At 45.8% G+C, this 14,546-nt stretch overlaps 1 protein-coding gene across 1 annotated transcript in view; it reads left to right on the top strand.

The window, feature by feature from the left end:
- LOC143752353 (vacuolar protein sorting-associated protein 26C-like) overlaps nucleotides 1-11,319 on the top strand; it is a 17,685-nt gene extending 6,366 nt beyond the window's left edge. The window contains exons 4-9 of the mRNA XM_077245512.1: nucleotides 40-189; nucleotides 276-356; nucleotides 3,485-3,559; nucleotides 3,887-4,037; nucleotides 10,831-10,983; nucleotides 11,068-11,319. Coding sequence (XP_077101627.1) covers nucleotides 40-189; nucleotides 276-356; nucleotides 3,485-3,559; nucleotides 3,887-4,037; nucleotides 10,831-10,983; nucleotides 11,068-11,150 — 693 coding nt within the window. The 3' untranslated portion in view covers nucleotides 11,151-11,319. The remainder of the gene's footprint in view (nucleotides 1-39; nucleotides 190-275; nucleotides 357-3,484; nucleotides 3,560-3,886; nucleotides 4,038-10,830; nucleotides 10,984-11,067) is intronic.
- The last annotated feature ends 3,227 nt before the right edge of the window (nucleotides 11,320-14,546 follow it).

Genomic DNA, 14,546 nt, shown 5'->3' with positions numbered 1-14,546 from the left:
AAGCTCTGTAGAAGTAAAGTGTGTGTGATGGATGTTCAGCCCATTCAGCTGGTGTCCAGCAACATGGAGGTGGTGAAACCAGGAAAAGTCCCGGCGGGAAGAACCGAGATCCCATTTGAGTTTCCGCTGCAGGCCAAAGGCAGCAAGGTCCTGTACGAGACTTACCACGGCGTGTTTGTCAACATACAGGTGAGCGTCTCTCACACACGCACACGCGTGTTCCGTGCTGATGGCGTGATGATGCGCTGATGTGGTGTGTTGTGACTGTGTTGCAGTACACACTCCGCTGCGACATGAGACGCCCGCTCCTCGCCAAAGACCTCAGCAAAAGCTGCGAATTCATGCTGCACTGCCAGGTAAGACTCCAACATGAGTACAGGCGCGCACGTCGAGTACAGGCGCGCACGTCGAGTACAGGCGCACGTCGAGTACAGGCGCACGTCGAGTACAGGCGCGCACGTCGAGTACAGGCGCACGTCGAGCACAGGCGCACGTCGAGCACAGGCGCGCACGTCGAGCACAGGCGCGCACGTCGAGCACAGGCGCGCACGTCGAGCACAGGCGCGCACGTCGAGCACAGGCGCGCACGTCGAGCACAGGCGCGCACGTCGAGCACAGGCGCGCACGTCGAGCACAGGCGCGCACGTCGAGCACCGGCGCGCACGTCGAGCACAGCCGCACGATGAGTAGTCGCATGAGTACAGCCGCACGTACGATGAGTAGTCACATGAGTACAGCCGCACATCGAGTAAAGCCGCACGATGAGTAGTCGCATGAGTACAGCCGCACGTACGATGAGTAGTCACATGAGTACAGCCGCACATCGAGTAAAGCCGCACGATGAGTAGTCACATGAGTACAGCACGTCGAGTACAGCCGCACGTCGAGTACAGCCGCAAGTCGAGTACAGCCGCACGTCGAGTACAGGCGCACGATGAGTAGTCGCTCGAGTACAGGCGCACGATGAGTAGTCGGTCGAGTACAGGCGCACGTCGAGTACAGGCGCACGTCGAGTACAGGCGCACGTCGAGTACAGGCGCACGTCGAGTACAGGCGCACGTCGAGTACAGGCGCACGTCGAGTACAGCCGCACGCCGAGTACAGCCGCACGCCGAGTACAGCCGCACGTCGAGTACAGCCGCACGTCGAGTACAGCCGCACGCCGAGTACAGCCGCACGTCGAGTACAGCCGCACGTCGAGTACAGCCGCACGCCGAGTACAGCCGCACGTCGAGTACAGCCGCACGTCGAGTACAGCCGCACGTCGAGTACAGCCGCACGCCGAGTACAGCCGCACGTCGAGTACAGCCGCACGTCGAGTACAGCCGCACGTCGAGTACAGCCGCACGTCGAGTACAGCCGCACGTCGAGTACAGCCGCACGTCGAGTACAGCCGCACGTCGAGTACAGCCGCACGTCGAGTACAGCCGCACGATTAGTCCCACGGAGTAAAGGCGCACGTCAGTCGCACGATCAATCGATTACCCCAAGCAGAATAATTGCAGTATATTATACATTATAAACTATTGTTTATTGTTAGGTCATTTTATCTAATCTTATTGTAAAGTGTTTTTAATATAGATGTACAGTTTCCATCTTTGTAACCTCGATATACACTTTAATATATGTAAATTTAATCTAAATTAAGCTTTGGTGCCGAAATTGGTACTGAGAACCGTGAATTTTTACTGGTATTGGTACTGAATACTGAAATTTTGGTACCGTGACAACACTAGTCACATGAGTACAGTCGCACGTCGAGTATAGCTGCCGCAGGATGAGTACAGCCGAGTACAGCCGCACGATGAGTAGTCACATGATGAGTACAGCCGCATGATGAGTACAGCCGCACGATGAGTAGTCAAGTCACGTCAAGTCATCCTCATTTATATAGCGCTTTTAACAATGTAGATTGTTTCAAAGCAGCTTTACAGAGATAAACATATAATTTAAGGTAACAGAGCTTGTTTTGGTTTTATAGTGGTTCTTGAGAAATGTTTTTTCCAGCTAAAGTTAGTTTTGATTTTTTTCACTTCCGTCTAAATGATAGTTTGTTATTAAATTAGGGGCCGCTAAGACGACACCGTTCTCTCTAAACAGACTTTAAACGTGAACCTGTGATAGACGCTGATGGCGTTCACATGCGCATTAAGAATTGATACTATAGTTATGTGCGTTTGAATATATGTGCGCAGGTTTGTAATTCCTTACAAACCATGCCTAAACAAACTACTTGTCTTGTCTATAAATTTTGATGCAGAATTTTATTTTATCTTATCACTTTGGGTAGGTACGCGAACCAAAAAAATCCACAACGCTTTATCTGTAGAGTAGTCACATGATGAGTACAGCCGCACGATGAGTAGTCACATGATGAGTACAGCCGCACGATGAGTAGTCACATGATGAGTACAGCCCCACGATGAGTAGTCACATGATGAGTACAGCCGCACGATGAGTAGTCACATGATGAGTACAGCCGCACGATGAGTAGTCACATGATGAGTACAGCCCCACGATGAGTAGTCACATGATGAGTACAGCCGCACGATGAGTAGTCACATGATGAGTACAGCCGCACGATGAGTAGTCACATGATGAGTACAGCCGCACGATGAGTAGTCGTATGAGTACAGCCACACGATGAGTAGTTGCATGATGAGTAGTCACATGAGTACAGCCGCACGATGAGTAGTCACATGATGAGTACAGCCGCACGATGAGTAGTCACATGATGAGTACAGCCGCACGATGAGTAGTCGCATGAGTACAGCCGCACGATGAGTAGTCACATGATGAGTACAGCCGCATGATGAGTAGTCACATGATGAGTACAGCCTCACGGTGAATAGTCACATGATGAGTACAGCCGCACGGTGAATAGTCGCATGATGAGTACAGCCGCACGATGAGTAGTCGCATGAGTAGTCACATGATGAGTACAGCCACATGATGAGTAGTCACATGATGAGTACAGCCGCACGATGAGTAGTCACATGATGAGTACAGCCGCACGATGAGTAGTCACATGATGAGTACAGCCGCACGATGAGTAATCGCCTGATGAGTACAGCCGCACGATGAGTAGTCACATGATGAGTAGAGCCGCATGAGTAGTCGCCTGATGAGTACAGCCATATGAGTAGTCACATGAGTACAGCCGCATGATGAGTAGTCGCCTGATGAGTACAGCCGCACGATGAGTAGTCACATGATGAGTACAGCCGTACAATGAGTAGTCACATGATGAGTACAGCCGCATGATGAGTAGTCACACGATGAGTAGTCACACGATGAGTAGTCGCACGATGAGTAGTCGCATGATGAGTACAGCCGCACGATGAGTAGTCGCATGATGAGTAGTCACATGATGAGTACAGCCGCACGATGAGTAGTCGCACGATGAGTAGTCACACGATGAGTACAGCCGCACGATGAGTAGTCGCATGATGAGTACCTGCAGTAACCGCAGCCTGTATTTCAGCCGCAGAAGCCCAAGCTCCTGCCGAGTCCGGTGGAGTTCAGCATCACTCCAGAGACGCTGCAGAACGTCAAAGAGGTGCGTAGGTCTCGCTCTCGTCTCTGATGGACTACACAAAGCTCATATACAGTACTGGCCAAAAATCACGTCCAGCCTTTACCCTTTATTCAAATATTATTCAGAATGTGGGTCATGAATTTTACAGGTGCACCTATAATTCTATCATGATTTTTACATCTACAGTGGTCATAATTTATAAGTAATAGTCAATTTTCTGCCCTGATTTTGCCTCTGATACATCCAATTATAGTATTTATTTTTATAAAAAAAAATTTTCAAATAAATCTGACATCATCCAAACAGAAAAACGCATATCGTTCTCATGTGTGGTTTTGTGTTCAATAGAGGACCTCGTTACCCAAGTTCCTGATCAAAGGTCACCTGGACGCCACCAGCTGTGCGATCACGCGACCTCTGACCGGCGAGCTGGTGGTGGAGAGGTCAGAGGTCGCCATCAAGAGCATCGAGTTGCAGCTGGTCCGTGTGGAGACCTGCGGTGAGAAACACAGATCTGATGTTCAGCTTTACAACCACCCACAGTGACAGATCAGTGTTACCTGCACACCCCGAGAGTGACAAGTTTAGTGATGAGAATGTCCGGAATGATTGTATTGAAAGCTGAGCTGTAATCCACAAAGAGCATCTGGCCATAGCTCTGCTGCTGCTCCAGGTAGCTCAGCGCAGAGTGGAGAGCTACAGCGATGGCTTCCTCTGTGGATCTGTTTGCACGATATGACAACTGATAGGGGTTGAAGTCTGGGGGGAGATAGTCTTTGTGCTGAAGAACCAGTCTCTCGAAGCACTTCATGACTACCGGAGTGAGGGCCACAGGACGATAATCATTTTGGCTGGTAATGGGAGACTTCTTCGGCATTGGGATGATTGTGGTTGATCTTAGGCAGGACGGGATGACTGCCTGAGTCAGGGAACGGTTGAAGATTCTGGTGAAGATGAGGGCGAGCTGGTGTTCACGCTCTGAGCACCTTGCTAGGAGCACCCGTCTGACATCATGCTCCCTCACAGTGAGTGGAGTGGTGCAGAAACCAGGCGGGGATGAAGGCAGGGCTGGAGCAGATGAGTACTGCTGTTGTGAGGCTTCAAAACGAGCAAAGAAGCAATTTAGCTCCTCTGCCAGCTGCACACTCAGATCTCCTGTTGTCGCATCACAGCCTCTATAGTTTGTGATGTCTTGTATGCCCTGCCGTCATCCAGGGTTTCTGGTTTGGGGAAACCAAATGTTTTTGTCCACAGTCACATTTCTGATACAGAACTTGATATAGTCCAGTATTGTTCCTGTGAATGTTTCCAACTCCTGGTGTTCTAATAAGTCCCATTCCGTCTGGCTGAAGCAATCCTATAGTTTGGAGAGTGCACTATAAGGCCAGGTTGTAACAGTCTTAATGGTATGCCTGGCAATGCGTCTGAGGGGGGTGTAGGCTGGGGAGAGCAGGAGACTGGCCAAGGTGGGGGAGGGGTATGGCTCTATACGCGTGCTTAATGTTGGAATAAACCTGATCCAAAGTTACTTGCACATGTTCAGATAGTGTTACATCACCATGTTCAGTGTTACCTGCATGTGTTCAGATAGTGTTACATCACTGTGTTCAGTGTTACATCACTGTGTTCAGTGTTACTTGCACATGTTCAGATAGTGTTACATCACTGTGTTCAGTGTTACCTGCATGTGTTCAGATAGTGTTAGATCACTGTGTTCAGTGTTAGCTGCATGTGTTCAGATAGTGTTAGATCACTGTGTTCAGTGTTAGCTGCATGTGTTCAGATAGTGTTAGATCACTGTGTTCAGTGTTAGCTGCATGTGTTCAGATAGTGTTAGATCACTGTGTTCAGTGTTACTTGCACGTGTTCAGATAGTGTTACATCACTGTGTTCAGTGTTATCTGCATGTGTTCAGATAGTGTTAGATCACTGTGTTCAGTGTTAGCTGCATGTGTTCAGATAGTGTTAGATCACTGTGTTCAGTGTTACCTGCATGTGTTCAGATAGTGTTACATCACTGTGTTCAGTGTTAGCTGCATGTGTTCAGATAGTGTTACATCACTGTGTTCAGTGTTAGCTGCATGTGTTCAGATAGTGTTAGATCACTGTGTTCAGTGTTACTTGCACGTGTTCAGATAGTGTTACATCACTGTGTTCAGTGTTACATCACTGTGTTCAGTGTTACTTGCACATGTTCAGATAATGTTACATCACTGTGTTCAGTGTTACCTGCATGTGTTCAGATAGTGTTAGATCACTGTGTTCAGTGTTAGCTGCATGTGTTCAGATAGTGTTAGATCACTGTGTTCAGTGTTAGCTGCATGTGTTCAGATAGTGTTAGATCACTGTGTTCAGTGTTACTTGCACGTGTTCAGATAGTGTTACATCACTGTGTTCAGTGTTACATCACTGTGTTCAGTGTTACTTGCACATGTTCAGATAATGTTACATCACTGTGTTCAGTGTTACCTGCATGTGTTCAGATAGTGTTAGATCACTGTGTTCAGTGTTAGCTGCATGTGTTCAGATAGTGTTAGATCACTGTGTTCAGTGTTAGCTGCATGTGTTCAGATAGTGTTACATCACTGTGTTCAGTGTTAGCTGCATGTGTTCAGATAGTGTTAGATCACTGTGTTCAGTGTTACTTGCACGTGTTCAGATAGTGTTACATCACTGTGTTCAGTGTTACATCACTGTGTTCAGTGTTACTTGCACATGTTCAGATAGTGTTACATCACTGTGTTCAGTGTTAGCTGCATGTGTCCAGATAGTGTTACATCACTGTGTTCATTGTTACTTGCACGTGTTCAGATAGTGTTACATCACTGTGTTCAGTGTTACCTGCATGTGTTCAGATAGTGTTAGATCACTGTGTTCAGTGTTAGCTGCATGTGTTCAGATAGTGTTAGATCACTGTGTTCAGTGTTACTTGCACGTGTTCAGATAGTGTTACATCACTGTGTTCAGTGTTACATCACTGTGTTCAGTGTTACTTGCACATGTTCAGATAATGTTACATCACTGTGTTCAGTGTTACCTGCATGTGTTCAGATAGTGTTAGATCACTGTGTTCAGTGTTAGCTGCATGTGTTCAGATAGTGTTAGATCACTGTGTTCAGTGTTAGCTGCATGTGTTCAGATAGTGTTACATCACTGTGTTCAGTGTTAGCTGCATGTGTTCAGATAGTGTTAGATCACTGTGTTCAGTGTTACTTGCACGTGTTCAGATAGTGTTACATCACTGTGTTCAGTGTTACATCACTGTGTTCAGTGTTAGCTGCATGTGTCCAGATAGTGTTACATCACTGTGTTCAGTGTTACATCACTGTGTTCAGTGTTAGCTGCATGTGTCCAGATAGTGTTACATCACTGTGTTCAGTGTTAGCTGCATGTGTCCAGATAGTGTTACATCACTGTGTTCAGTGTTAGCTGCATGTGTCCAGATAGTGTTACATCACTGTGTTCAGTGTTAGCTGCATGTGTCCAGATAGTGTTACATCACTGTGTTCAGTGTTAGCTGCATGTGTCCAGATAGTGTTACATCACTGTGTTCAGTGTTACATCACTGTGTTCAGTGTTAGCTGCATGTGTCCAGATAGTGTTACATCACTGTGTTCAGTGTTACATCACTGTGTTCATTGTTACTTGCACGTGTTCAGATAGTGTTACATCACTGTGTTCTGTGTTACCTGCATGTGTTCAGATAGTGTTAGATCACTGTGTTCAGTGTTACCTGCATGTGTTCAGATAGTGTTAGATCACTGTGTTCATTGTTACTTGCACGTGTTCAGATAGTGTTACATCACTGTGTTCAGTGTTACTTACACGTGTTCAGATAGTGTTACATCACTGTGTTCAGTGTTACTTACACGTGTTCAGATAGTGTTACATCACTGTGTTCAGTGTTACATCACTGTGTTCAGTGTTACTTGCACATGTTCAGATAATGTTACATCACTGTGTTCAGTGTTACCTGCATGTGTTCAGATAGTGTTAGATCACTGTGTTCAGTGTTACCTGCATGTGTTCAGATAGTGTTACATCACTGTGTTCAGTGTTACTTACACGTGTTCAGATAGTGTTACATCACTGTGTTCAGATAGTGTTACATCACAGTGTTCAGTGTTACCTGCATGTGTTCAGATAGTGTTACATCACTGTGTTCTGTGTTACCTGCATGTGTTCAGATAGTGTTAGATCACTGTGTTCAGTGTTACCTGCATGTGTTCAGGTAGTGTTAGATCACTGTGTTCAGTGTTACTTACACGTGTTCAGATAGTGTTACATCACTGTGTTCAGTGTTACTTACACGTGTTCAGATAGTGTTACATCACTGTGTTCAGTGTTACATCACTGTGTTCAGTGTTACTTGCACATGTTCAGATAATGTTACATCACTGTGTTCAGTGTTACCTGCATGTGTTCAGATAGTGTTAGATCACTGTGTTCAGTGTTACCTGCATGTGTTCAGATAGTGTTACATCACTGTGTTCAGTGTTACTTACACGTGTTCAGATAGTGTTACATCACTGTGTTCAGATAGTGTTACATCACAGTGTTCAGTGTTACCTGCATGTGTTCAGATAGTGTTATATCACTGTGTTCAGTGTTACCTGCACATGTTCAGATAGTGTTACATCACTGTGTTCAGTGTTACTTGCACGTGTTCAGATAGTGTTACATCACTGTGTTCAGTGTTACTTGCATGTGTTCAGATAGTGTTACATCACTGTTCACATTTACATTTATTCATTTAGCTGACGCTTTTATCCAAAGCGACTTACAATTGCTATATATGTCAGATCGCACGCATCTGGAGCAACTAGGGGTGGAGTGTCTTACTCAGGGACACATAGGTGTGTCACAGTGGATTCGAACCCGGGTCTCTCACACCAAAGGCATTTGTCTTATCCACTGCGCCATCACCACCAGTGTTCAGTGTTACTTGCACGTGTTCAGATAGTTACATCACTGTGTTCAGTGATACTTGCATGTTCAGATAGTGTTACATCACTGTTCAGTGTTACCTGTGTTCAGATAGTTACATCACCGTGTTCAGTCTTACTTGCACATGTGATACCTGCATGTGTTCAGATAGTGTTACATCACTTTGTTCAGTGTTACTTGCATGTGTTCAGATAGTGTTACATCACTGTGTTCAGTGTTACTTGCACGTTTTCAGATAGTGTTACATCACTGTGTTCAGTGTTACTTGCAAGTGTTCAGATAGTGTTACATCACTGTGTTCAGTGTTACTTGCACGTGTTCAGATAGTTACATCACTGTGTTCAGATAGTGTTACAATCACCGTGTTCAGTGTTACCTGCAAGTGTTCAGATAGTGTTACGTCACTGTGTTCAGTGTTACTTGCAAGTGTTCAGATAGTGTTACATCACTGTGTTCAGTTACATCACTGTGTTCAGTATTACATCACTGTGTTCAGTTATTTGCACACGTTCAGATAGTTACATCACTGTGTTCAGATAGTGTTACAATCACCGTGTTCAGTGTTACCTGCATGTGTTCAGATAGTGTTACATCACTGTGTTCAGTGTTACCTGCATGTGTTCAGATAGTGTTACTTGCATGTGTTCAGATAGTGTTACATCACTGTGTTCAGTGTTACTTGCATGTGTTCAGATAGTGTTACATCACTGTGTTCAGTGTTACTTGCATGTGTTCAGATAGTGTTACATCACTGTTCAGTGTTAGCTGCATGTGTTCAGATAGTGTTACATCACTTTGTTCAGTGTTACATCACTTTGTTCAGTGTTACATCACTTTGTTCAGTGTTACATCACTTTGTTCAGTGTTACATCACCGTGTTCAGATAGTGTTACATCACAGTGTTCAGATAGTGTTACATCACTGTTCAGTGTTACATCCCTGTGTTCAGTGTTACCTGCATGTGTTCAGAAAGTGTTACATCACTTTGTTCAGTGTTACCTGCATGTGTTCAGATAGTGCTACATCACTTTGTTCAGTGTTACATCACTTTGTTCAGTGTTACATCACTTTGTTCAGTGTTACATCACCGTGTTCAGATAGTGTTACATCACCGTGTTCAGATAGTGTTACATCACAGTGTTCAGTGTTACTTGTATGTGTTCAGTGTTACTTGTATGTGTTCAGATAGTGTTACATCACTGTGTTCAGTGTTACTTGTATGTGTTCAGATAGTGTTACATCACTGTGTTCAGTGTTACTTGCATGTGTTCATACAGTGTTACATCACTGTGTTCAGTGTTACTTGCATGTGTTCATATAGTGTTACATCACCGTGTTCAGATAGTGTTACATCACCGTGTTCAGTGTTACCTGCATGTGTTCATATAGTGTTACATCACCGTGTTCAGTGTTACCTGCATGTGTTCATATAGTGTTACATCACCGTGTTCAGATAGTGTTACATCACCGTGTTCAGATAGTGTTACATCACCGTGTTCAGATAGTGTTACATCACCTTGTTCAGATAGTGTTACATCACCGTGTTCAGTGTTACCTGCATGTGTTCAGATAGTGTTACATCACCGTGTTCAGTGTTACCTGCATGTGTTCATATAGTGTTACATCACCGTGTTCAGTGTTACCTGCATGTGTTCATATAGTGTTACATCACCGTGTTCAGTGTTACCTGCATGTGTTCATATAGTGTTAAATCACCGTGTTCAGATAGTGTTACATCACCGTGTTCAGATAGTGTTACATCACCGTGTTCATATAGTGTTACATCACCTTGTTCAGATAGTGTTACATCACCGTGTTCAGTGTTACCTGCATGTGTTCATATAGTGTTAGATCACTTTGTTCAGTGTTACCTGCATGTGTTCATATAGTGTTACATCACCGTGTTCAGTTACCTGCATGTGTTCAAATAGTTACATCACTGTGTTGTTACCTGCATGTGTTCAGATAGTGTTACATCACCGTGTTCAGTGTTACCTGCATGTGTTCAGATAGTGTTACATCACCGTGTTCAGTGTTACCTGCATGTGTTCAGATAGTGTTACATCACTGTGTTGTTACCTGCATGTGTTCAGATAGTGTTACATCACTGTGTTGTTACCTGCATGTGTTCATATAGTGTTACATCACCGTGTTCAGTGTTACCTGCATGTGTTCATATAGTGTTACATCACCGTGTTCAGTGTTACCTGCATGTGTTCAGATAGTGTTACATCACCGTGTTCAGTGTTACCTGCATGTGTTCAGATAGTGTTACATCACTGTGTTGTTACCTGCATGTGTTCAGATAGTGTTACATCACTGTGTTGTTACCTGCATGTGTTCAGGGTGTGCGGAGGGTTACGCTAGAGATGCCACAGAGATCCAGAACATTCAGATAGCTGAAGGAGACGTCTGTCACGGCCTCTCCATCCCCATATACATGGTGTTTCCTCGGCTCTTCACCTGCCCGACACTTGAAACCACCAACTTTAAAGTCGGTAAGTAACTCTTTTGAAAGCAGTGTTCTAAATAAATAACAAATTCCATTACTGCATTTATCAATTTACTTTCTTCCCTTCTAGAATTTGAGGTGAACATTGTGATTGTTCTTCACGATGATCATTTGATAACGGAAAACTTTCCACTGAAGCTGGTCAGAGTTTGAGTCCAAAAGCCTTTGGATCCGTCACAATAATTTTTTTTTTTACCATGAAAAAAAAATTGCTCTTCTCAAAGTAAATTACATTTTAAGACGTTTTTGATCATGAGTGAATATGGATATTTGCTCCTGTAAAGCAAGTAAAAGTGTTTATTAAAGTAATCCGCTCACCTGAGATATTGTCCTTTTTTTGAACAAACTGATTTTAAAGTCTTATTTTTCGGCATAGTGTAATGCAGACATCTGTCAACTGAAGCTGAAATATTTAAGTTAGGCCTGTCATGATCATGAATTTTGTGCTGATGATTGTCATACAAATAATTGGAATGAAAGACTTACTCTGTAAGTGACATGAACAAAACAGCATTAAGTATAACATTTATTTACTTGGAATTTTATGAATAGAGATATATGTAAAGGCCTATATGATCTTTAATGCTGTGAGACTTAATTATTCCGATTTTTATTATGATATAATATGATTAAACCCACAAGTCTGGATTTTGTATGAAAACCTTTGATTGTCTTTATGAGCTAAGTGTTTATATTAATTTGTCGTATATATATATATATATATTAGTGGTGGGCCGTTATAGGCGTTAACGTGCTGCGTTAACCTGAGACTCTTATCGGGCGATAAAAAAGATATCGCCGTTAATCTATTCTCAAAGTTGGGTTGGGATCATAAAATAGCTTTTTCGAATATCGTTATATTTTCGCGCAAATCGCGCAGCAGGGTATTTTCCTGTCAGGGACACAAGGTGTATTTTTTTATGGGCATGAGCGATGCTCAATTTACAAATGAATCACTCTTTTGGGTCGATTCTGTTCAAAGACTTCATCAAACAAGTTGGCAGATCTGTCTAAATTGGTTCGCGAATCAGTTCTGTTCAGTTCCTCACGCACTGAATCGTCTGAACTCTGAAGCGCGTTCAATCACACTCGACACGGAGTCGTAACAGGAAGATTTAAGAACATCAAGAGCTACAGTTTAGTCTAGTGAAAGCAAATCTGCAAATCCATCATATTTTTGCCAGCGATGAAGATATTTATTAGTTGAACATCTTCGTAAGCTGTCTGTGAATGAATGATTCCACAGGACGATACATTCGATTTCATTTCATTCAGGTAATAGTCCAGCAGATTAGTAAAAAAATCGTTCACTTTGGTATAGAAGCATGAAATTTGGCACAGATACTCTCTAAGGGCCACTATTTTGGAAAAAGGCGTGGGCCACTATTTTGGAAAAAGGCGTTGGCCACTAAAAAATTCAATGTGGCGGCCAATTTTCAAGATGGCCGCCATTGCCAAAGGCAAAGCCCCAACTTTTGTCCCCAACCCGCATCTCCTCCCGCAGCTTTTGTCACAGACCCACGAATGAGGCATCAAATCGTTCGGATTATTCGGAAATGGTGTGCTATGACTTTTATAAGTGATCGGGGGTACGATGTTCGCCCCAGGGGCGAAAAAGCGGCCGAAAAAAATCCCATTGACTTAACATTGCGACAAACTTTGACGATTCATAGCTCCGAGCGAGGATTTCGCAGAAACGTGTGGTTTACCACATTTGAAGAGGCTGGCAGGCTCTGTAAGAACATACCCCACAACGGGGTAAAAGTTGCCCCCCTGGGGGGCAGGAGCTGCCCAAAGTTGCCCCATTGACTTAATATGGTGTAGGACGGCCCATGAAATTGTCACGTGATGAAGAACATAAGGAAGACGAGGATTCAAGTGCAGGAAGGTAAGTTTAATTAAATGACTACAAAACAACATGAAAACTGAAAACCAAAACTGAGACACAGGAAACACAAGGGAAACAGATAATATCGAATCAACACAGGACTGCAAACACAAGGAGACTAAATAGGGAACAAATGACAGAAGGAAACAAGCAAGACAGGTGAGGGAGATAATACAATTAACAGGTAACGAGATGGTAGGGGCTGACAATAGACAGGAGAGCACATGGCACAAAGGAAACACATGACAAGCCATGTGCTAACAATAAACAGAACTAGAACATGACAAACCGGGAATGTCAGACCTCTGTCACCAACTAAGATAAGACCAGACAGAAGTGACAGAATCCTGACATTACCCCCCTCTAAAGGGACGCCACGTGGCGTCCCTAAAGAGAGACATAAAACCGAGATGGGAACAAAAACATACACAACCCAACACCACAGCAGACAAGTCAGATACACCAAAAACAGAGACCAAGAAGGGGGAAAAGGGGAGCCAAAACAGAACCAAATATGAAAGTCAATCAAGTCCCAAGCATTGACCAGGGAGGGACGGGAGGGTGGAGGGACGGGAGGGTTGAGCCAGGGAGGTTCAGGCCTGTCAGGAGTCCTGGCTGAGGTCCAGGGTGGTGCAGGCTGTGTAGGTTACCAGGGCGGAGCAGGCCCTTCGGGCGGCCATGGCGAAGCAGATAGTCCATCGGGCGGCCAGGGCGAAGCAGACGACCCATCGGGCGGCCAGGGCGGAGACGACAGTCCATCGGGCGGCCATGGCGGAGGAACAGGAACAGACCCTGGCTCAGGCTCAGGAACAGACACCAGCTCAGGCACAGGAACAGACACAGACACCGGCTCAGGAACAGACACCGGCACAGGAACAGACACAGGCTCGGTGGCGGCCATCTTGTCTGGAGGCACTGGATCGGCAGACGTGACGCGAGCGGTCCCTGGATCGGCAGACGTGACGAGAGCGGTCCCTGGATCGGCAGACGTGACGAGAGCGACCCTGGATCGGCAGACGTGACGCGAGCGGTCCCTGGATCGGCAGACGTGACACAAGCGGTCCCTGGATCGGCAGACGTGACGCGAGCGGTCCCTGGATCGGCAGACGTGACGCGAGCGGTCCCTGGATCGGCAGACGTGACGCGAGCGACCCTGGATCGGCAGACGTGACGCGAGCGGTCCCTGGATCGGCAGACGTGACGCGAGCTGTCCCTGGATCGGCAGACGTGACGCGAGCGGTCCCTGGATGGGCAGACGTGACGGGAGCGGTCCCTGGATCGGCAGACGTGACGCGAGCGGTCCCTGGATCGGCAGACGTGACGCGAGAGGTCCCTGGATCGGCAGACGTGACGCGAGAGGTCCCTGGATCGGCAGACGTGACGCGAGAGGTCCCTGGATCGGCAGACGTGACGCGAGAGGTCCCTGGATCGGCAGACTTGACGGGAGCGGTCCCTGGATCGGCAGACATGACGCGAGCGGTCCCTGGATCGGCAGACATGACGTGAGCAGTCTCTGGATCGGCAGACGTGACGCGAGAGGTCCCTGGATCGGCAGACTTGACGGGAGCGGTCTCTGGATCGGCAGACGTGACGCGAGAGGTCCCTGGATCGGCAGACGGGACGTGAGCAGTCTCTGGATCGGCAGACGTGACGCGAGAGGT

This window comes from Siphateles boraxobius, unplaced genomic scaffold (assembly GCF_051911475.1).
Source record: "Siphateles boraxobius isolate OS27281-9 unplaced genomic scaffold, OSU_SipBor_1 265, whole genome shotgun sequence".
Taxonomy (NCBI): Eukaryota; Metazoa; Chordata; class Actinopteri; order Cypriniformes; family Leuciscidae; genus Siphateles; species Siphateles boraxobius.
The sequence above is the reverse complement of the archived record's forward strand: the minus strand, read 5'-3'. Positions and strand labels throughout refer to the sequence as shown.